We start from the raw sequence: 23486 nt of genomic DNA on the forward strand, positions 1-23486 counted from the left end.
TGCAGTTACCAGAGATAATGCAAATGAAGCCAACCAGGTATCAATATCCCATCAAACTGGCAAAAATTTTTATTTATTTATTTGACAGAGGGGCGGGGGAAGCAGGCTCCCTGCTGAACAGAGAGCCCAATGTGGGGCTCGATCCAGGACCCTGAGAACATGACCTGAGTCACAGGCAGAGGCTTAACCCACTGAGCCACCCAGGCACCCCCGGCAAAAAAATGTTAAAGGGTGGTAATATCCAATGCTCAGAAAGTCAAAGGGAAAATGGTACTTTTAGCCACTGCTGGTGGAAGTATAAATTGGCACAGTCTATTATATAAAGGAGGACAGTCCATTAATATAAAAATGAACATACAAAGTGGTAAATTCCACTTCTCAGTAGCTACCCTAGATAAACAGCGGCACATACACAAGCAGCAATCTTTAAGAGAAAAAATTAGAAATAATCTAAGTATTCACAAAAAATATTTATGTATCTCTTGGATATACAGCTCTACACTGCGATTATGTAATGATTCAAAGGAAAGAAATAAATACACACTAACATGGAAACATAGAACATACTTACAACATACATTTTTCCTATTACTCATGTAAAAGTAGAAAATTACTTATTCCTACATATTCCATATATACCCCCAAGCTTATATATACTTATGTGTAAGTATATACATACATACAGATGCACTGAAATAGGACTGAAAGAAAACTGATAAACCATCATTTTTATAGTAAAGACTCCACAACTGGTAGAAAGCAGTCAAGAGAAACATAAATGTATCAGCATACTCTCGGGGTACTTGGGTGGCTCGGTTGAGCATTTGACTCTATTTAGTTTTAAAAGATTTTATTTTTTTGACACAGAGAGAGAGAGAGAGAGATCACAAGTAGGCAGAGAGGCAGGCAGATGGAGAGGGGGAAGCATGCTTCCTGCTGAGCAGAGAGCCGAGTGCGGGGCTCGATCCCAAGACCCTGAGACCATGACCTGTGCCAAAGGCGAGAGGCTTATCGCACTGAGCCACCCAGGCACCCTGAGCATCTGACTCTTGATTTTCACTCAGGTCACGATTGAGCCTCAGAGACCAGCTCTGTGTCCAGCGTGGAGTCCGCTTGATCCTATTCCTCTGCTCCTCCCCAACTAACGTACTTTCTCTCAAATAAATAAATAAGATCTTTTTTAAAAAATGTATTCTTTTCTCTAATATTCAGTTGGCAATGTTTATATACACACAGAAAGATCGAATGTCAAAGAACATCCACAAACACACCTAGATTCTACAGTTAACATTCTACTGTATCTCCTATCTATTCACCATTTACTTTTTTATTTTTTATTTATTTTTTTTTTTAAAGATTTTATTTATTTATTTGACAGAGAGAAATCACAAGTAGGCAGAGAGGCAGGCAGAGAGAGAGAGGAGGAAGCAGGCTCCCCACTGAGCAGAGAGCCCGATGCGGGACTCGATCCCAGGACCCTGAGATCATGACCTGAGCCGAAGGCAGCGGCTTAACCACTGAGCCACCCAGGCGCCCTTACTTTTTTATTTTTTAAAAATATTTTATTTATTTATTTGACAGATCACAAGTAGGCAGAGAGATAGGCAGAGGGAGAGGAGGGAGCATGTTCCTTGATGAGCAGAGAGCCCGATGCGGGGTTTGATCCCAAGACCCTGAGATTGTGACCTGAGCTGAAGGCAGAAGCTTAACCCACTAAACCACTCAGGCACCCCACCATTTATTTTTTAAATGCATTTCAAATTCCAGATGTCAGTATGTATACTTCAGCCCCAAACACTTCATCATGCATATTAACTAAAATTGGAGAAACATCACATTTAATGAAATACACAACAAATCTCTAACATGCTATTAGATGGATTTTGACAACCCCACCCCAAAAGATGAATAACCCAATTAAAAAATGGGCAGAAGACATGAATAGACATTTTTGCCTTGAAGACATACAGATGAACAACAGACACATGAAACGATGTGCAACATCACTTATTAGGAAAATGCAAATCAAAATAACAATGAAATATCACCCCACACCTGTCAGAATGACTAAAAGATTTTATAAAACATTATATGTTTATAAAAATATTTTTTTTAAATTATTTTAAAACAAACGGTGTTGGTGAGGATGTGGAAAAGGGAAAACCTCTTATACTGTTGGGGGAATGCAAACTGGTGCAGCTACTCTGGAAAACAGTATGGAGAGTCTCAAAATAAATAAATAAATTAAATAAACAGAACTACCAGGGTGCCTGGCTGGTTCAGTCTATACACAGCATGTGATTCCTGATCTTAGGGTTGTGAGCTCAAGCTTCACGTTGCTGGGCAGAGAGATTACTTAAAAATAAAATCTTACAAAATACCATGCATTTTTTTCAAAGAAATGGAACAAATAATCCTAAAATTTATATGGAACCAGAAAAGACCTCGAATAGCCAGAGGAATATTGAAAAAGAAAGCCAAAGTTGGTGATATCACAATTTCAGACTTCAAGCTCTATTACAAAGCTGTCATCATCAAGACAGTATGGCACTGACACAAAAACAGACACATAGATCAATGGAACAGAATAGAGAGCCCAGAAATAGACCCTCAACTCTATGGTCAACTCATCTTCGACAAAGCAGGAAAGAATGATCAATGGAAAAGGAAAAAAAGATAGCCTCTTCAACAAATGGTGTTGGGAAAATTGGACGGCCACATGCAGAAAAATGAAATTGGACCATTTCCTTACACCACACACAAAAATAGACTCAAAATGGATGAAGGACTTCAATGTGAGAAAGGAATCCATCAAAATTCTTGAGGAGAACACAGGCAGCAACCTCTTTGACCTCAGCCGCAGCAACTTCTTCCTAGGAACATCGCCAAAGGCAAGGGAAGCAAAGGCAAAAATAAACCATTGGTACTTCATCAAGATCAAAAGCTTTTGCACAGCAAAGGAAACAGTTAACAAAACCAAAAGACAACTGACAGAATGGGAGAAGATATTTGCAGACAACATATCAGATAAACAGCTAGTATCCAAAATCTATAAAGAGTTTATCAAACTCAACACCCAAAGAACAAATGATCCAATCAAGAAATGGGCAGAGGAGGGACGCCTGGGTGGCTCAGTTGGTTAAGCAGCTGCCTTCGGCTCAGGTCATGATCCCAGCGTCCTGGGATCGAGTCCCACATCGGGCTCCTTGCTCCGCAGGGAGTCTGCTTCTCCCTCTGACTCTGCCTGCCTCTCTGTCTGCCTGTGCTCACTCTCGCTCGCTCTCTGACAAATAAGTAAAATCTTTAAAAAAAAAAAGAAATGGGCAGTGGACATGAACAGACATTTCTGCAAAGAAGACATCCAGATGGCCAAGAGACAAATGAAAAAATGCTCAACATTACTCGGCATCAGGGAAATACAAATCAAAACCACAATGAGATACCACCTCACACCAGTCAGAATGGCTAAAATTAACAAGTCAGGAAATGCCAGGTGCTGGCGAGGATTCGGGGAAAGGGGAGCCCTCCTACACTGCTGGTGGGAATGCAAACTGGTGCAACCACTCTGGAAAACAGCATGGAGGTTCCTCAAAAAGTTGAAATAGAGATACCCTACGACCCAGCAATTGCACTACTGAGTATTTACCCTAAAGATACAAATGTAGTGGTCCAAAGGGCCACATGCACCTTAATGTTTATAGCAGCAATGTCCACAATAGCCAAAGTATGGAAAGAACCTAGATGTCCATCAACAGATGAATGGATAAAGAAGATGTCGTGTATATATATATATATACATATATACATATATATGTATATATATATATACACACACATATACATACAATGGAATACTATGCAGCCTTCAAAAGAAATGAAACCTTGCCATTTGCAATAACGTGGATGGAACTAGAGGGTATTATGCTTAGCGAAATAAGTCAATCAGAGAAAGACAACTATCATATGATCTTCCTGATATGAGGAAGTGGAGATGCAACATGGAGGGTTTGGAGGGTAGGAAAAGAATAAATGAAACAAGATGGGATTGGGAGGGAGACAAACCAAAAGAGACTTGTTAATCTCACAAAACAAACTGAGGGTTGCAGGGGGGAGGAGGGTAGGGAGAGGGTGGTGGGGTAATGGGCATTGGGGAGGGTATGTGCTATGGTGAGTGCTGTGAAGTGTGTAAACCTGGTGATTCACAGACCTGTACCCCTGGGGCTAATAAAACATTATATGTTTATAAAAAAATTTTTTTTAATTATTTTTTAAAAAATCTTAAAAAAAAAAAATAGAACTACCCTATAATCCAGCAATTACATTTCTAGGTGTTTACTCAAAGAATACAAAAATGCTAATTCGAAGGGATACATGAACTCTTATGTCTATCCACAATAGCCAAATCATGGAAACTGTCCAAGTGTCCATCAATCGCTGAGTGGGTAAAGAAGATGTGGTACATACAGCATACACACACACACACACACACACACACACACACACACAGGCATGTTACTCAGCCATAAAAAAAGAACGAAAACTTGCTATTTGCAACAACATGGGTAGAGGAAGAGAGTATTATGCTAAGCGAAATAAGTCAAAGACTACATACCATATGATCTTACTCATATGTGGAATTAAAGAAACAAAACAAGGGGCGCCTGGGTGGCTCAGTGGGTTAAAGCCTCTGCTTTCGGCTCAGGTCATGATCCCAGGGTCCTGGGATCAAGCCCCGCATCGGGCTCTCTGCTCAGCAGGGAGCCTGCTTCCTCCTCTCTCTCTGTCTGCCTCTCTGCCTACTTGTGATCTCTGTCTGTCAAATAAATAAATAAATCTTTAAGAAAAAAAAAAAAAAAAAAAAAAAAACAAAAAAATGAAAAAAAAAAAAAGGACCAAAGGGAATAAAGAGAAAGACATACTAAACTACAAGGAACAAACCTGTAGGAGGTGGGGGGGGGGGGATGAGTAAAACAGGTGATGGGGATTAAGGAGGGCACTTGTGATGAGCACTGGTGTTGTATGGAAGTGCTGAATCACTGAAATATTACACAATGTGTTAACTAAAATTTAAAAACTTTTTTAAAAAAGGGCTTTGATAAATGTATCCTATATGATCAAGCCCCCAGCAAAAGACAATATTACATGACACTACCAAGTTCTCTGGTGCCCCTTCCCAATCCCCATGACCACTGCCTTAAAGGAAACAACATTCTGGGCCTTTTTCCATCATAAGTGTTGCTTGCTTTAGAATTCATATAAATGAAGTCATATTGTATGTATTCTCTTAGGTAAAGCTTCTTTCCTGCTCAGCCTAATTGTGAAATTCATCCCTGTTCTGTGTATCCATAGTTCGTTCCTTTTTACTGTTGAGTAGTATTCTGCTGTTTGGACAGACAAGTTTGTTTACCTATTTCCTGCTGATGGACATCTGGGCTGTTTCCAGTTGAAGCTACTATGAAACATTCTTGTACAAGTATTTTCGTGAATATATGTTTTCATTTCTCTTGGGTAAACACCTAGGAGTAGAAATGCTGGGTCATGGAGTAGGTATACATTTACTTTTATAAAATACCACCAGACCTTTATCCCAAGTGGATAAACATTTTACAAATCATTACTGTTAAAAAAAAAAAAAATTACTGTTAACAATATTACCCCAGGAAAGAAGCTGAAGAGGACAATGGACTTACTGAATATTCACATCTGCACTATAAAAATTCAAACAACAGTGTTACTTTTATTATTTGAAAAGAACAAGCCAAGAGTCGACATCTCATCTAAGACCAGTTCAGATTTCTTACAACAGCCTACACTGACACCAACTTCTAAAGAGGTCAGCAAACCACAGTAGCTGCCTGTTGTAAATAAAGTCTTGAAACCTAGCTAGGTCCATTGGTGTACAAATGGTCTATTGCCATTTTCAAGCCACAATAGCTGAGCTGAATAGCTGCAACAGACACCAAATGGCTGGAAAAGCCTTAAGTATTATTTGGTCCCTTAAAAGAAAAAGCTTGCTGCCTGCTCCTCTAATAAAGCATTTATATACTTTTTTTTTCATTTCAAAGTTAAATTTAGAAACTATCTTCTGCAACTTTTCTCCTACAGAAGAAACTAAAACCAAGAGATTTTAAATGAGTTACCTAAGCTTAGTTGATGTGTGGAACTAGAAATTAGGTCTATATTCTGAGTCCTTGTCTGGTTATCTCAGGATATTGGTATATCCTGATTCATGAAGTAAAAACATATACATATATGCCCACAGGCTCACTTTTACTACGGTGCCCTATCTGGAAACTTTAAAATGAATTAGTTTAGTGGGGCAGAATCATGGTAAGGTAAGGGGAATTATACCTTCACATAAAAATTAAGACTTTCTGTGTGCAGCTATACCAATTAACATATAATACTCTCACCTTTAGCCCAAGAAATAGGTGAATCACAAGTAAATAACAATTTGTGCTTCCAAAATCAGAACAAAAAAAGGTGCTCTTACTATGTGTTAGATGTTAGAGGGATATGCAAATGTAAATTCTGATTTGTGAGAACACCTAGTTAATAGGAGCAATGCATATAAACAGCCATAATCCAGGATACAAAGTTTTAGGTGTTATACGAGACAAATGTGGTGTTATTTTCACCAGGCATATATCAGAAAAATGCTTGCGATAGCTGACACTCAATGTCTCCGAAGTAGGGAAGAATTTATGATGCAGAGAGGAAGGGTACAGGGGAGGAAATGAATAGAGAATTCTAGATGCACCCTATGACATGTGGTATACTACTGGAATAAGGTGGGCAACGACAGGTTGTAAGGTTGGAAACTTAGTTCTAAGCCAATATGTAATAAGCCTGGAATGCCAGGATGTTTGGAAATTATTTAAACCTTCTGAAAGCAGTGGGGATCCAAACACAATTTTGGGGAACGGGAAGTAGCACAATCAAAGCTGTAGCTTTAAAAATAACCTGATAGCAATGAAGTTACACTGGTTTAGGTCACAATGATTCCAGTGGACTCCTTGGATCTTTCTGGGGGATACCTCAGGAGTTAAGAGCTCACCTTCCCCAAAGTCAACAACACTACAACTTCTTTTTTAATAGCAGATAAAAATTGGAAAGCCAACTGTCTACGTGAAATTGGAGCAACTATGGAAAAGTCACAAAAGCTCTTCATCTGGTGCTTTAAGTTTTTAATCAGAGAATTTATGAGAAAAGGCACTACCAGATCCTGACACAGTGGGGCCAGGGTTGAGAGGGAGTGTTAAGAACCATGACATTTCAAACAGGTGGTTAGTATTATGAAGCTATGAAAAGTGAACATCCTGATTTCCCTCTGAATGTGGGTTTTTATAAGATATGGTGGGGGGAGGCAGGGGTAGGGGAGAGGAAGTTAATTCCTGACTAATCTTAGTAGTAATAATGAGGGTGTAGATCACAGATTTAAGAGACATTACAGATGTAGAACTGGCATGATCTGGCCAGGTTTAGAGTCCAAATGAAGAAAAACATAGTGATTCCTATTTTCAAAAACTGTAAATATAGGAGCAACTCACAAGAACTTCAGTAGAGGAAGGGGAAAAAAGCTGTTTGCCAGATGATATATAAGGTAGTAACAGAGCTAGTCACGATATCTAAACCTCTCCCTCTCAGGTTTCTGAGATATACAGGAAGCAACTAAATCAGAGACATGTTAACCCAAGTAAAATGTGTGAGTGATCTTTGCAATTGTTTTATGAGATTGCAAGGAAGAAGATGAGGAGAAAACAAGGAAAGACAGCAGCTGGGAAATACACATTTAGGAAATGAGACAAGGAACAACAGACAGGAAGGAATCAGAAATGATTAGAGAGGTACTGGGTGGGGAGTGGTGTTAAGAGTACATAAAGGGCCACTAATTACAGGTCAGAACCTGCCAAAGAAAAGTACCTTATGCCTTGGACGTGGGTCAGTCCCAAAGTCATACCTTACTAAGGCATTAACATAATACTAAGCAGAAGTCACAAATAAGAGGCAGTCTATAAACAACTCAGTTACAAAGTTTAAACAGATATCTGAGAGGTTGCTAAGCTAAATAATTTTTTTCAGAAATAATTAGTAAAGCACCTTGCAGGGCAGAAAACACGGTTACATAAATGCCCATTAAATCTGAGAGAACTTAAAAAAAAACAAACAAAAAACAACCTTCATGCAGGTCTCATTACAGCAGTATAAGAAGCTGAATAGAGCAAGAAGGCAGAAAGCAGACCTGGATAATAACCGTATTCCTGTTATCCTAATCAGATGCACCACTCAGGCATGCCACAAACTCAGCTGAATCTCCAAAGACAAAGTTAAGTGGAAGCTTCATCTCAACACTGAACTTCTATGAAAACTCACAGTGGTATTAAAAAAGGCGGGTAGGATGCCCAAACACTGGGGAACTATATACTATGATATATCAATACCACCAAAGAACATTTTTTAAAAAGTTGCAAAAATGGGGTGCCTGGGTGGTTCATTCAGTTAAGTGTCTACCTTCAGCCCAGGTCATGATACCAGGGTCCAGAGATTGAGTTCCACACTGGGCTCCTTGCTTAGCAGGGAGCCTACTTCTCTCTCTCTCTCCCTCTGCATGCTGCTCCCCCCTGCTTGTGCTGTCAGATAAATAAAAATCTTTAAAAGAAAAAAAAAAGACTGTGAAAAGACTAATTACATGGAAATATTTCATAATAGTGCTCATTCTTTCAACCTATTCTTATTACCTTCCTACTAAGTGCTGAGCAACAGGCTCAGTGTTAGGGAATCAAAATTGAGTGAATAAGAAACTTATATTCTAGTAAATGGGCAAAAACACTACTACAAAAAAATCATAAATGCTGTAACAGAAAAAAAAACTATTATTGGATACACAGGAGCACTTGACACAGTCTTAAAGTAAAGAGGGGCTCAAAGACATTTACCAGAGATCAGGCTACCGAAGCCTGAGTACCCAGGCCAAGGAGAAGGAAAGAGAACACTCAAAAGCTAGGAAAGAGGACCAGAAGGGCCAGAGAATGGTAGAAAGAGATGACAAGAGAGAAACAAGTCAGTGAGATTATGAGGTGTGTGTGCCATGCTAAGGAGCCCCTGAAGGTAACAGAGATTTACATGAAGAGGTGTGTGAAGCACTTCATAGTCCTATGAAACATTTAATTGAAGCTCTCTGTCAGGCGGTTGGTTGTGTTAACATAAAAAAGCCATACCAACTACAGATGTAGATTTGGGAATCTTAACATAGAGATAATAATTCTAGCAGGGTACATGGATGGTACCCACAGACGTGATGGAGAGGGCACCAAGGTTACTCCCAACACATCATCAAACTCTGAGGTGGCAAAGGAATAAAAACCATTTTCCCTAAATGTTAAGTGGTAAAACTAGGTATCTAACTCTGTATTTTAAATTTTTATTTATACAGTTAAAAAATCTATTTACAAAAAAGAAACAAACTATTAAAATGTTAATAGTGGTTACTTAAGTGGTTAAAGATTACCCATGACTTATGTTTTAGGGTTAGTTTTTCTCCCTTCCATTGTACAATCAGTGTTAAATGACTGGTCTTTAATCAAACATGACAAATACATGGAAATATTGCTACTAAAGACAGGAGGGTTTTTAAACTTCTTTTACTACAACTAATTTAATTCTATAGATATGAACTGGAAAGTCAATTTAAAATAATTAATATGGGGGCAGAGGAAGGTTGCTACTTAACAGTAAAACACAAACTACCGTAATTACAACATCTAGACTATAACACACAAACTTACCCCATCCCCTCCCTTCTACTACCAGTCCAGGAAGTGCTGTCTCCTGCTGGGTGATGGCTCAGTATGCCTCTGCTGCTGCCGCTGCCACACCCACCACTGACCTTCATTTTTAGCCTGCACACAGGGTAAGGCAAGTCCTGTTACTTTCCCAACAGCGCACATTTTTGTAAAGTTTCTTTTTAATATGTCACACTCCACAGGACAAAGAACAACATCTTACAAAACTATGTGATACTGGGAAAATAAACACACTTGCCTTCTCCCCTACAGTCAAACACCCAAGATGGGATGGAGTGTGATCTCCAAGGCAGAGCATTTACTGAGGCATGACCCAGAATGGGAGCAGGTGACAGAAAATGGCACTTCATGGATCTATAAAAGAAAAGGCACATGAACAAAGTGTAGGTGTTAATTGATTTGGTCCAGAATCCTGACTGTGCTTAGAGATCAGCAACTCAAGTTTTAAGTTAGTATGAACATAAAGCATCTACTGACAGATAGCCTTAAGATAATGAACTCCGAAGAAGCCCACAACAGACGTGATTAAATGACATTAAGTTGTAGCAGTTAAAAAAAACAAAACAGGGGTGCCTGGGTGGCTCAGTGGTTAAGCTTCTGCCTTCAGCTCAGGTCATGATCTCAGGGTCCTGGGATTGAGCCCCACATAGGGCTCTCTGCTCAACAGGGAGTCTGCTTCCCCCTCTCTCTGCCTACTTTTGATCTCTCTGTCAAATAAATAAATAAAATCTTAAATACAAAAACAAACAAAAAACCCAAAAATGGTCTGGCCTTGGAGGTAGTCTAAAGGCCAAGGATCTACTCCTGAGTAAACTTGGACAAATCAGACCTATGAGTTCAATTTTCTCACCTATGAAATGAAGGAACAGGGCTAGATTAGTGGCTTTCAAGTTTTTGACTGTGAGTCATAATAAGAAACACATTTTATATAGGGGTTATCTGTATATACAAAATACAGAAAAGCTTCATGGAATATGTTTCCTTAGAATAAACTTATTAGGTAGAATAAAATGGTATTTTTATTCACAGACCTGTACCCCTGGGGATAAAAATATATGTTTATAAAAAATAAAAAAATTTTTAAAAATGGTATTTTTACTATTCTATTTCATTATTCTTAAAAATGTTAACTGCAACACATGGTCCATTACAGTATAAATAACAGTAGAGGATCTCTAAGCTTTCACTCTAATTATATATAATGCATTTAGGTCTAATTATATATAATGCATTTAGGTTTAATATTTGCAACATAAATCACAAGATGCTAAATATTCTTTGTCCTGTGTTTTTATACATGACAATTACTTACTCCTGATGTATTCTTACTATTCAGCCTAAGAAACCAACTCTAGGTACACTGTGATCACCTACAGTGTGCTTTACTTTAGAAGGCTGTTGTGAAGATCAAATGAGAGGATATGTACGTAATGATTTTGAAACTGCCCAACATTCAAGAAGCTACTCAAAATCTTTTACACAGGGATGCCTAGCCAGCTTGGTAAGTACAGCATGCATGTAACTCATGATCCCAGGGTTGTGGGTTTGAGTGTCCGGCTGGGTAGAGATTGCTTAAAAAAATAAAATCTTAAAAATTCAAATATTTTACATAGCCATTGCCAATAAGGCAATGTGGTGTAACCTGCAGTATTTTCATTTATCCCAAGTGTAAATGCCAAAACTACTTAAATGTGTGGTTTTAGGGGACCCTGGGTAACTATCAGTTAAACGTCCAACTATTGATTTTGGCTCTGGTCATGATCTCATCAGGGTGGTGGGATAGAGCCCTGTATCAGGCTCTGCACTGGGCATGAAGCTTGCTTAGATTTTCTTGCTCCCTCTGCCCCTAGTCATGATCTCATCAGGGTGGTGGGATAGAGCCCTGTATCAGGCTCTGCTCTGGGCATGAAGCTTGCTTAGATTTTCTTGCTCCCTCTGCCCCTCTCCCCCATAAAAAGTGTATGTTTTTAATATATCCTTATAAAGTCTTTTATATCCTTTATAAAATCCTTAGGGTAGAGAAGGCTTTTTTTCTACATACCAGCAGATACAGCAATTTTACCAAAGTTAAAAAAAAAAAAAAAAAGGTAATCCTCCCACATTTAAATTTAAAAGCAACTAGAAAAAAATTTCAAATCAGTTTCTAAAAACAAAGAAAATAAAAAACACATTTCCAAAATGTAAAGGTTACACATACCATATAGGACCTTGAAATTCCACTGGTAGAAACATATCTCAAGAAATAAATTTGTAATAATGTATGCTCAAGGCTGAAGGGACTGGGAGGAGAGACCAGTATATCCAGTAAATTACTGGTAAAAAAATCAGGAGATACTCATCTTTCCCTGGATATCTCCCACGAAAACATAAACTACATATATTAATAAACATGTTTGTTTTTAAAAATCACATAGTACATGGAACCATACAATAAAACATTAGCCATTAAAATGATGATATAGATCTTTATTAAAATGGTAAGATGCGGGGCACCTGGGTGGCTCAGTGGGTTAAAGCCTCTGCCTTCAACTCAGGTCATGATCCCAGGGTCCTGAGATCGAGCCGCGGCAGTGGGCTCTCTGCTCAGCAGGGAGCCTGCTTCGCCCTCTCTCTGTCTGCCTCTCTGCCCACTTGTGATCTCTGTCAAATAAATAAATAAAATATTTTTTTTATAAAAAATGGTAAGATGCCCACAATATACTCAAAATAATAAGGGTCCCTGGGTGGCTCAGTCAATTGGGCCACCATCTCTTGGTTTTGGCTCAGGTTAAAATCCCAAGGGTCTTGGATCGAGCCCCAGGTACAGTCTCCTTCCTTATCGGGTGGGGTGAGGGGTGTCTGCTTGAAAGATTCTCTCCCTCTGCCCCTCCCCCCAGCTCTCTCTTTAAAATAAGTTTAAAAAAAAAAACTATAAAGCAACACTTATTGAATGATTTCTTATCTTTTAAAAAAACGAACATAACACCCTTTGAAGTTTCCCCGGTTGTATACCAAAATATTAATAGCAGACATCTTTGTAGTGATGAGATCAGGCAGCTAGCCTGTACAGTGCCTTTCTGAAAATTAGAGCAAGATACCCCTTTTTCCAAGCAGACTCCCCACGCATGAGGACACAGCCTTGGAGAATGGAGTACGGACTTCAGCCTCTTCAAACCACACCCACATATATCATTGGAGAAATGCCCTTATGTTGGGATAAGATTGCAGATAATTTATGACATTTTGCACTGGTTTACTACTATTCCAATAAACTCAGAAATGTACTATTTGCTGTTAAGAATTATTATTTATTTTCAATTTTGAAAAAAGGTCTTGCTTTAATCCTTCTAAAATAAATCCCAACTTTACTTGTAGTACTGTGGCTGCCCTTAATAATGACTGACTACGTTTGACCACTTGTGCACATTATTTATGTAAGTGCATATACCCAATAAAATCTCAACCTCAACATCATATAAATACAAAGGTTAGACAAGAAGCACTCTGCAGTAAGAAATGTCATTCTAACAAAAAATGAAGGTACTTGTTACTGGAAATGAGAAGGCACTGAGGAAGATAGTATACAAACATTAATGGTTCTCCCACCACCCAAAAATTCCTTTAGCAAAAAGGTAGCACATTCTAGAAGCAGTAATAACTTCACCATCCCCCCCCCCCTTTTAACTCCGGATGCAAGATATAATTCCTCTTCACATTAGTGGGTTCCCAAAAGACAACTATCTAAATAAAAATCATGAAGTGTTAGTTAGGCAAGGCGTCTGTAAAATAATAAAACCGCTGGACTAGGATTAAAGGACAACTGGGTTTTTTCTTGGCTCTGTGGAATATGTAATTTCACACAAAGCAAAATCACAACCTCTTTAGATCTCATTTTTCTCATCTCTAAACTGGGGATTGGGCTAAGAAACCTCCAAGGCCCCTTTCAGCTTGTGATAGGACTTTAAGCCGACTTTCCACTCCGGAGGAGCCGACTTCAGTCAGTAGCAACGGTTTATTTTCTGAGTCATAGCTAATTTACTCTCTTCATGCTTCTCTTAAAGATGTCGTGTCCGAATAGTTCTCCCACTCTAGAAATTTATTCTCTCCCAGAAAAAAAGAGGTCAAGACCCACTAAAACGTTTTTCAAAAGGCAGGAAAAAAATAAAGAAAAAAGCACTAGTCCTTATTCAGACATTAATACATTTTTTCGGAAGAAAAAAAAGACACCCTGAAGCAGTACTACATTGGTGGATGATTTAAATATTTTTTTAAAACAAAGAACTCACACACAAAAAAACATACACAACCATCACACGCTTTGAAGGCACAAAAAACTGTGCCACCTGGGATTTACGTACCCCACAAGAAGTCTATTTGCTAGGAAGAAAACGTCTGTAATGAAAAAGGAATCAGGCAGGAATCAACCTTTTCACGGTCTTTTCACTGTCCAAACTCGAGCATTTTCGTGTACCAAATACTTGGGTAATTAACTCACCGCGGCACATTCGTGCCACCCACCCACTTAACACTCGCTCGCACTCTTCCGACCCGGGTGGCAGCGTGGTCGAATCACAAGATAGCGGCGAGAGTGGAAATTTCCTCTCCCCGGGCGTGGGGCAGGGTCTGGCTTCCCCGAACCGCTGGGCGCCACCGGCAGCCTCTGCCAGGGCCTCTCCCGTACGGCGCGCTCGGTACAAAGGGAGGCCCGGGCGCTCGGCCCCCGCACGCTCGGGGCTCGGCTCCGGGCAGGGGTCCCCGGCCTCCAGCGCCGCTCGGGGCGGGAGGCCGGAGCAGCACGTGCGCTCGGCGCCCGGCGGGGGCTGCCTGCGGGCCCTGCCGCCTCGGGAACCAGCGGCGGCCCGCCCGCCAAGCTAGAAATGAATGGGGCCGCGCGGCCCCTCCTCCGCCGCCGCCCTTACGAGAGTCTGGCAGCCCCGGCCGAAAACCGCTGTGGGCGGTGGACTCTGCGGCCGCTCTAAGGGCCCCGCGCGGGGAGCCATCTCCCGCCTTTCCCTTCCCACCCGACCCCGCCCGGCGTCCCCCGGACCGCGGCTGGCCCCGGCGCCCAACCGCCGCCCGCTCACCCCAGCTCTTGGCGGTGCGCCCCAGAAACTCTCCGGTGGTCGGGTTGTAGATGAAGAGCTTCCACTCGGCTAGGCTCTGGTTGAAGGACTTCTTCTCTTTCTTCGTCATGGTGTGTGTGCAGACGGCGAGGGGAGCGGCGGCCGCGGGGATGGAGGCGGCAAGGAGCGCGGAGGCGCGTCCCGGCTCTAGCGGCACAGCCGGCGGCAGCGGACAGTGGGACGGCCGAAGACACCACCTCGCTGCGGAGCGCACTCGAGCCTACTGCGCCGCGCGAGCCCGGCGGCCGCTCGGGCCGCGGGAGCCTGACGTCTCCGCCCGCCGCAACCAATCCGCGAGCCGCTCGGCCCGCGCCGCCGCCGCCGCCGCCACTGCCTCCCGCCCGCCGCCCGGCGCCGCTCGTTTCGGCGAAGACGCCCCGCCTCGAGCCGCGGCCCCGCCCCGCGCGGCCCAGCCACCCGCTTCCCTCCCCTCCCCCCCAGCCGAGCGCCTTCCCGCCCCACCGCGGGACGCTCGGGCCTCCCTCAGAGGAGGCAGAAACCACACTAAGCAACTTTAAAAGTCAGGAGGGCTTCATAAGCAAATTTATAATAACGAGCCAAAGGTGTGCGCTCCTGACCCGCAGGTTTCTCAGGAGGAGTCTGGGGAGATGCTGGGGGCAACCGGGCACCACGGCCCCTCAGCTTCTTGCCTGAGGTGACGCGGGACCGGAGAACACCGAAGCGGCTCCTGTCAGGCGGGTAGTCTGCACCGAGGAGGGGACTTCCCCACCCTCTCCCAGAACGGCCTCGCACACCGTTTCCGGCGTTCTCCTTTGGGCTCTGTGACGTGACTCAGTCCGCCGCAGTGTCCCGCGAGGCAGCTCGTGTAGGGCATCCTACTGCTACGAGAACGCCCTTGCCTGGCTCTTCTGAAGGGGTTCACCGGGAATCGCGGGCCAATGGAAATTCCGTCCCAAGTATAGCTAAGTAGTAACTGAACAGTCGAATTTTCTCCAGATTCAGTTGAATGTATCAAGGAAATGAGTATGTAGGCTTTCCTGCGTTTCCTGCCAGCTGTAAGACCTGCTTTTGCTGAGACAGGGTCTACAGGAAATCAGTTCTTCGTTTAGCCTTGATTCCTACATAAAGTTCCCGGCTTTTCATCTTTCCCACTGCGGTGGAGGCTCCCGGGGGTGGGAGCTGAGGGTGCAGCCGACGTTCTTCTACACGAGGTGGAGCTGAAGAGTACAGGGCACGGCGACCGGGGCGACAGAATGGAAAGAAATAGAGGAGTGAGGGCAGAGGGGCGTTTTTTAAGGAAAAATGAATGGAGCACCGCTCCTATTTTATTGGCAAATAAGAAATTATGAATGAGGAAATGTAGCACGCATATTATATTTTGGAATAATTGCATTATAATCCATCTGGAAGTTTAAACACAGCTTGCAAATGCTTTAAAGGAGTAATGGGTAAAGAGATTCTGGCATCTCGTTTCCTCACTTTGCTTATTGAAGGAAGGAATCACGGAGTATGTCTCTCACCAATGGAAAAGAAGCAGAAGACTATATTACTGTAACGTAATTCCCAGCCACCTTGCCTTTAGCAAAGCTATTTTTATCTCATTAAAAATTTAACTACAAATTAGTAGGGTTGATAACAGGCTTTTTAGTTTAGGTAAGAGGTTAAGAAGTACAGTCTGATTGAAATAAAATATAAACCCCATCTGCTTTATTTATCTTGTGTGTCTCTGTGTATGCTCATAACAAGCACATTTTGGAAAATAATTACTTGGTACACACAAAGAAAACATGGTCAACAAGAACATTTTGCAAATAGTGTTCCAATGATTAAGTGCTGTCAGATTTGTAGTTTGCATATTTTTGGTGGTCCTCAATATGATTTTCATATGTAGTGCTTTGTGGTTTTCCAAATAAATATTTAAATACAAATATAATTCAGTAAGTAGTTTGAAAATCCATGCCTAGTTTAGAATAGTAACTGATCCAACAGATTTCTGTTTGGGGAAAAGTTGATATTCCACTTCAAAATACAGACACTATTTATTTCTCTGATATATGATACTTGAGTATTACCCAGAAGAGAAAATACTGAGTGTACCAGGGAATAGGAGACCTCCATGTTTGAGCAGATACAATATCAACTTTTTAAAAGATTTTATTTATTTATTTGAGAGAAAATGAAAGAGAGAGAGAGCAAGCATGAGAGGGGGAAGGGCAGAGGGAGAAGCAGACCCCTTGCTGACCAGGGAGCCGGATGCGGGGCTGGATCATCCCACAACTCCAGGATCATGACCTGAGCTGAAGGCAGTCGCTCAACCAACTGAGCCACCCAGGTGCCCCTACAATATCAAATTTCATCACAACATTTACTAATACCTCATTTTTCTTTTAAAAGAAAAGTTATTTTGCCAGGATTCCTGCTAAAATTTTAATTTCAGATAAACAATGATAATTTTTAAAAAAGATTTTATTTACTTATTTGACAGATCACAAGTAGGCAGAGGCAGGCAGAGAGAGAGGGAGAAGCAGGCTCCCCACTGAGCACAGAGCCCAATGCAGGGCTCGATCCCAGGATCCTAAGATCAGGACTGGAGCCGAAGGCAGAGGCTTAACCCACTGAGCCACCAAGGCGCCCCTGGATAATTTTTTAATATAAGTATATTCCATGCAATATTTGGGATATATTTAGACTAAAACTTATTACCAACCTAAAATTCAAATTTACCTGGATATCCTGTATTTTTATTTGCTAAATCTTGCCACCCTGCCTATAGAGGATACCTGTGAATCCCACAGGAATAATACTGATCATTTATACGTAGCTAAGTCCCACGCCCTATACTACTTGCTTAGTGTGATATATTGGTTAATCTTCACAAGTACCCTAAGAGGGAGATATCGTTTTCCTAATTTTGTAAATGAGGAAATTGAGGTTTAGAGAAATTAAGTAACTTCCCCATGGTCAAAAAGCTATCAAACAACAGTACATTGATTCAAATCCCCATCTTTCCTCCAACTACTCAGTGCTGGTGCCCCAGTGAATGGTAACAGAGCTCTGGGGAAACTTCACAAAGCTGAATGAGGTGGAATGAGATCAAAATGAGAGGAAACGGTTGTGGGGCACTTGGTTGAGAATTCTCTCCAGTCAGCAGAATCCATTTTCTGCCTTCTATGGGCATAAACAAGATCTTTTGGCTCTTAATTTGCTAAAATTGTTAGTTTATTCCTGAATCTTAGAATCATGTGTACAGAAAAAATATTTCAGTTCTTATAGCAGCATCTTATTTATAATTTGGTGTTATAACTGATGTGACTTTGATACTAAATCACTAAAAGGCCATTATTTGTCCCTAGGAGGATACTAAGATTTCCTTAGAAATAGTCCTTTCTTATTACAGCAGCTACAATCATGTTGGCATAATTGTATCCAAGAAACATAGTCATGAACACATATTTCTCGTTATAGAAAATGTCCCTGTCCACACATTAGTTTTCATATTGAATGCTTTTACTAATCCTTTAACAAACAACATCTCTACACCCTTTGCAGATTAAAAGGTAGAGACCTGCATTATTAGTCATCTTAAATGAACCAGTGTTTTTGTAAAGCGTGACATAGTATAAGCCATAGAAAGTGCTCTGTTAAATGGTCAGGATTTTTTGTTATAATTTTTAATACTGTCATTCGTTAGATTAGGTGACTTTGAAAAAGTGTATGATATGATCTAATGGGATAATTTACTAAATGAAAAATAAATTCAAATAACCTACTTAATAATTTGGTTATAAAAATTTACAGGAGGGGCACCTGGGGAAGCATCTGCCTTCGGCTTAGGTCATGATCCCAGGGTTCCGGGATGGAGCCCAGCATCAGGCTCCCTGCTTAGCAGGAAGCCTGCTTCTCCCTCTCCTACTCACCCTGCTTGTGTTTCCTCTCTTGCTATGTCTTTCTTTGTCAAATAAATAAAAAAAATCTTTAAAAAAATTTATAGGAGAAGTGAAGGTATAGGTGAAACAAGAATGGCAGAAAGTTGATATTTATTGAAGTTAGGTGAGTCCATGGAGTTCATAATATTTTGAAATTTTTCATAATAGAACTTGGTTTTTTTTAATGGAGCAAAGGTTAGGCAATTTTTCTGGTTCACCTTGTTGGAAAATAACCAAGAGAAGGTATAGTTTTAATAATTTTCAAAAGAACTATTTAAAAAGAAGCTGACCTCCGAGAAACAGTATTCTAATGAACTTAGGAAAATTTGAGAAGCCCATGTATCCATAAAACAAGTTTATATATATCTGCATATTTACATATAGATATATAGAGCAATCAGAGACCAAAAAAAGAATTTTTTGGAAATTTAAAATATAAATAACTGCACTAATTAAAAAAATCAGGGGCGCCTGGGTGACTCGGTGGTTAAGTATGTGCCTTCAGGTCCGGTTGTGATCCCAGGGTCCTACAGAGTCTGCTTGTCTCCTTCCTTCTTCTTCTCCCCACCCCCCAACTCTCTCAAATAAATAAATGAAATCTTAAAAAAAAAAAAAGAAGTAAACAGAAAGGGAAGAAAAAGTCAGGAGAATCTCCCAAAGTGTAAAGCAAAAAAAGACAAAGGGGAAGAAATATTTTTAAAAGTCAAAAAGCTGTATCAGGTCAATCCAGGGAGGATAACAGTCAACTAATAGTTCCAGAAGGAGACAAGAAAACTCAGGAGAAAAAATATGAGAGGAATAATAGAACATTTCTTAGAGATAGGATAGGAGTCTTCAGAGTAAAAGGGCTTACCAAGTGCCACATAAAATGGAAAAAAAAAAAAAAAAGACCCTACGTCACCACAAACTTGTGATTTTATTGTATATTAAGTACTAAGAGAAGATTCTAAAAGCTTCCAGAGAACAAGCAACAGGTCAACTACAACAGAACAAAAATTTAATTGGCACTAGTCTTCTCATCAACAGCACTCAGTGCCAGAAAACAGTAGAGCACTGCTTTCAGAGTTCTGAGGAGCTGAGTATTGTAACTGGCTAGGCTATCACTCAGCTATAAGGGTAAAATGAAGGCATGTTCAGACATGTAAGAACTCAGAAAGCTCACCTCTCAAAAATTCTTTCTGAAAAAATCGATTAAGGATGAAACAATAAAAAGAAAAAGGAATCCAAGAATCAGAAAAGCCTAAAATCCAAGAAACACTGATCCCTAACCCAATGAAAGGAAGGCCTAGAATGATAGCTGTACAGCAGACCAACTGATACTGAACTGGAGAAGAATGTCCTCAGGCAGAGAGTGGATTCCATGCCACAGAGACTGGGATCAAGATCTGGGGCAAATTTAGTCATATGGTGAAGGCATGTGCTTCCTTTGCCAAGAGGAAAAATGAAAAGCAAGGAAAACCATCCCAAATATAAAGCAAACTAAAATGTATTATTATTTGGTGCTTCTAATGGAGTATTTGAAAATGTAACTATATAATCCTGATGTTTGAAGCATCTCTTCCAGTGGTGTGGGCCAGTGATACAGATTTGCCTTTTCTATTCTGATGCATATTCCTCTATAGTGAATACTATTTACATAAGCAAAATAGTATAATTATACTTTATTGGCTTTCAATATTTAGTGTCAACTGAATGCCCATTCACAGAACAAAATGAGTGCTATAAATTCTAACAATATAAAAGTGGCTCAGTCGGTTCAGCAACTGCCTTCGGCTCAGGTCATGATCCCGGAGTCCTGGGGTTGAGTCCCCCATCAGGCTCCCTGCTCCACGGGGAGTCTGCTTCTCCCTCTGACCCTCTCCCCTCTCATGCTCTCTCTCTCTCACTGTCTCTCTTTCAAATAAATAAATAAATAAATAAAATCTAAAAAAAAATAATAAAAGTAGTGCTGGAGTGGTGAAGTGGTGAAGCCAAGAGGTCCATGGAGGAGAGAGAGTTGAAGGGAAATTTAGATATGCTTGTTCTCTTACATAATAAGGTAAGACCTGTCAAGAGGTGCTTTCTGCCCCTGGATACCACTGAGTAAGCATCATTAAAGTACCCCCCCTCCCACCGCCATCATATCTAAGTCAGAGACTCCCAAAGAGCCCGAAGAGCTGCAGAAGCTCTTCATTGGGGGGTTGAGTTTTGAAACAACTGATCAGCATCTGAGGAGCAATTTTGAGCAAGGGTGAACACTTACGGACCATGTGGATGAGAGATCCAAACACCAAGCCTCCCAGAGGCTTTGGGTTTGTCACCTATGCCACTGTAGAGGAGGTGGAGGCAGCCAGGAACGCAAGGCCTCACAAGGTAGATGGAATTGTTGTGGAACTAAAGAGGGCTGTCTCAAGAGAAGATTCTCAAAGACCTGGTGCCCACTTAACTGTGAAAAAAATGTTTGTTGGTGTCATTAAAGAAGACAGTGAAGAGCCTCATCTAAGAGATTATTTTGAACAATATGGGAAAACTGAAGTGGTTGAGATCATGACTGACCGAGGCAGTGGCAAGAAAAGAGGCTTTGCTTTTGAACATCCTATGACCATGGCTCTGTGGACAAGATTGTTCTTCAAAAATCCCATCCTGCCAGATGCCTGGGTGGTTCAGTGGGTTAAGCCTCTGCCTTCGGCTCAGGTCATGGTCTCAGCGTCCTGGGATCGAGCCCCACATCAGGCTTGGTAGGCAGCCTGCTTCCCTCTCTCTCTGCCTGCCTCTCTGCCTACTTGTGATCTCTCTCTGTCAAATAAATAAATAAATAATCTTAAAAAAAAAATCCCATCTTGTGAATGGCCACAACTGTGAAGTAGGGAAAGCCCTATCTAAATAAGAGATGGTTAGTACTTCATTCCAGCCAAAGATGTCAGAGTGGTTCTGGAAACTCTGGGGGAGGTTGTGGAGGTGGTTTGGGTGGAGGTGGTTTGGTTGGTCACGGAGATAACTTTGGTGGCTATGGGGGCAGTGGGGATGGCTATAATGGACTTGGTAATGATGGAGGTGGTGGAAGCTGTAAGGATTTTGACAATTACAACAATCAATCTTCGAATTTTGGACCCATGAAAGGGGGAAATTTTGGAGGAAGCAGCTCTGGCCCCTACGGTAGTGGAAACCGATAACTTTGCCAAACCACGAAACCAAGGTGGCTCTGGCGGTTCCAGGAGCATCAGTAGCTATGGCAGTGGCAGGAGATTTTCATGACTGCCAGGAAACAGCTTAGCCAAACAGGAGAGCCAGACAAATGACAGGGAAGCTACAGGTTACAACAGATTTGTGAACCCAGCCAAGCACTGTGGTGACAGGGCCTAGCTGTTACAAAAGACATCTTTTAAACAATACTCATAAATACGGTCAAGAAACTAGAGGACTATATTTGTGATGAATTGTATAACAGGTTATTTTAGTTTCTGTTCTATGGAAAGGGTAAAGCATTCCAACGAAGGCTTTTATTTTATTTATTTATTTATTTATTTATTTGACAGAGAAAGACACAGTGAGAGAGGGAACACAAGCAGGGGGAGTGGGAGAGGGAGAAGCAGGCTTCCTGCTTTAAGTAAGGAGCCAGATGTGGGGCTTGATCCCAGGACCCCGGGATCATGACCTGAGCCAAAGGCAAAGATCCTTAACTGACTGAGCCACCCAGCAACCCCTAACAAAGGGTTTTAATGTAGATTTTTTTTTTTTGCACCCAAGCTGCTGATTGCTAAATATAATAGTCTGGTCATGGCACTGAATAAATGTATCTTTAAAAAGAAAAAAAAAAAAGAGGGACATTTTAAGAGTTTAAAGATGGTGGAGCTGGAAATGAAAATATTAAGTATGTATTTCTTTAAGGTTGTAAATATAACCAAAGAAAAAGTAAGTATTAAATAGCACTGTGTATTTTTAATACTAAAATAATACTATAAATAAAAAAATATGATATGAAGGACAAAGTAGAACATAATACATACATAGCTCATTTATCATCTTTGCCAAGGAGCTAATAGTGTTTAAAACTGACCAAAAAGAAAAGGTATATAAGCATGTTTTTTAAAGCTCAAGGAGAGTCACTGTCTTAATCCATTTGGGCTACTACAGCCGGATACCATAGACTGGGTGGTTTATAAACAATAGAAATTTATTTCTCACAGTTTTGGAGGCTGGAAGTCCAAGATCAGGGGGCCAACATGGAGGGAAAGCCTTCTTCCAGGTTACAAACTTCTAGTTTTAACCGCCCATGGCCAAGTAAGGAGGGATCCCTCTTGGAGCCTCTTTTATGAGGGTGTTAGGATCATCCTCATACTCTAACCACTTTCCAAAGGCCCCGCATCCTAATACCATCACCCTAGAGGATAGGATTTGAACCTAAGGATTTGGAGGGGAGTGGGGAACACAAACATTCAGACCACAGCAGTGACCAAATGAAATAAAGTTAGAAAGGATATAAAGTGATTCCCTAGGGAGTTCAATGAATGTCATGTTTTCCTGGTGGGATGGAGGACAGGAGAACTGTACTTTTCTTTTTTAGTCCTTTAGTACTATTAAAAAAAAATTTTTTTTTTTTTTTTTTTTTTACCAATGTACATGTTGTACTACTTTGATAGTTTTAAAATAAAGTGTTGTGGGAGTAGGGGTGGCTGGATGTCTCAGTCAGTTAAGCGTCTGACTCTTGATTTTGG

The 23486-nt window shown here is 41.0% G+C and overlaps 1 protein-coding gene, 1 long non-coding RNA gene and 1 pseudogene across 2 annotated transcripts in view; 2 read left to right on the forward strand and 1 right to left on the reverse strand.

Moving 5' to 3' along the window:
- LOC132012177 (uncharacterized) overlaps positions 1 to 12997 on the forward strand; it is a 39972-nt gene extending 26975 nt beyond the window's left edge. Inside the window, exons 2-3 of the long non-coding RNA XR_009402544.1 lie at positions 11140 to 11304; positions 12897 to 12997. This is a non-coding gene — a long non-coding RNA (uncharacterized LOC132012177). The remainder of the gene's footprint in view (positions 1 to 11139; positions 11305 to 12896) is intronic.
- The window catches only part of ATP1B3 (ATPase Na+/K+ transporting subunit beta 3), a 46022-nt gene extending 30807 nt beyond the window's left edge, over positions 1 to 15215 (reverse strand). Inside the window, exon 1 of the mRNA XM_059391831.1 lies at positions 14867 to 15215. Coding sequence (XP_059247814.1) covers positions 14867 to 14975 — 109 coding nt within the window. The 5' untranslated portion in view covers positions 14976 to 15215. The remainder of the gene's footprint in view (positions 1 to 14866) is intronic.
- Positions 14974 to 22026, forward strand: LOC132010556 (heterogeneous nuclear ribonucleoprotein A1-like; annotated as a pseudogene).
- The last annotated feature ends 1460 nt before the right edge of the window (positions 22027 to 23486 follow it).

This window comes from Mustela nigripes, chromosome 2, assembly GCF_022355385.1.
Source record: "Mustela nigripes isolate SB6536 chromosome 2, MUSNIG.SB6536, whole genome shotgun sequence".
In the NCBI taxonomy this organism is placed as follows: Eukaryota; Metazoa; Chordata; class Mammalia; order Carnivora; family Mustelidae; genus Mustela; species Mustela nigripes.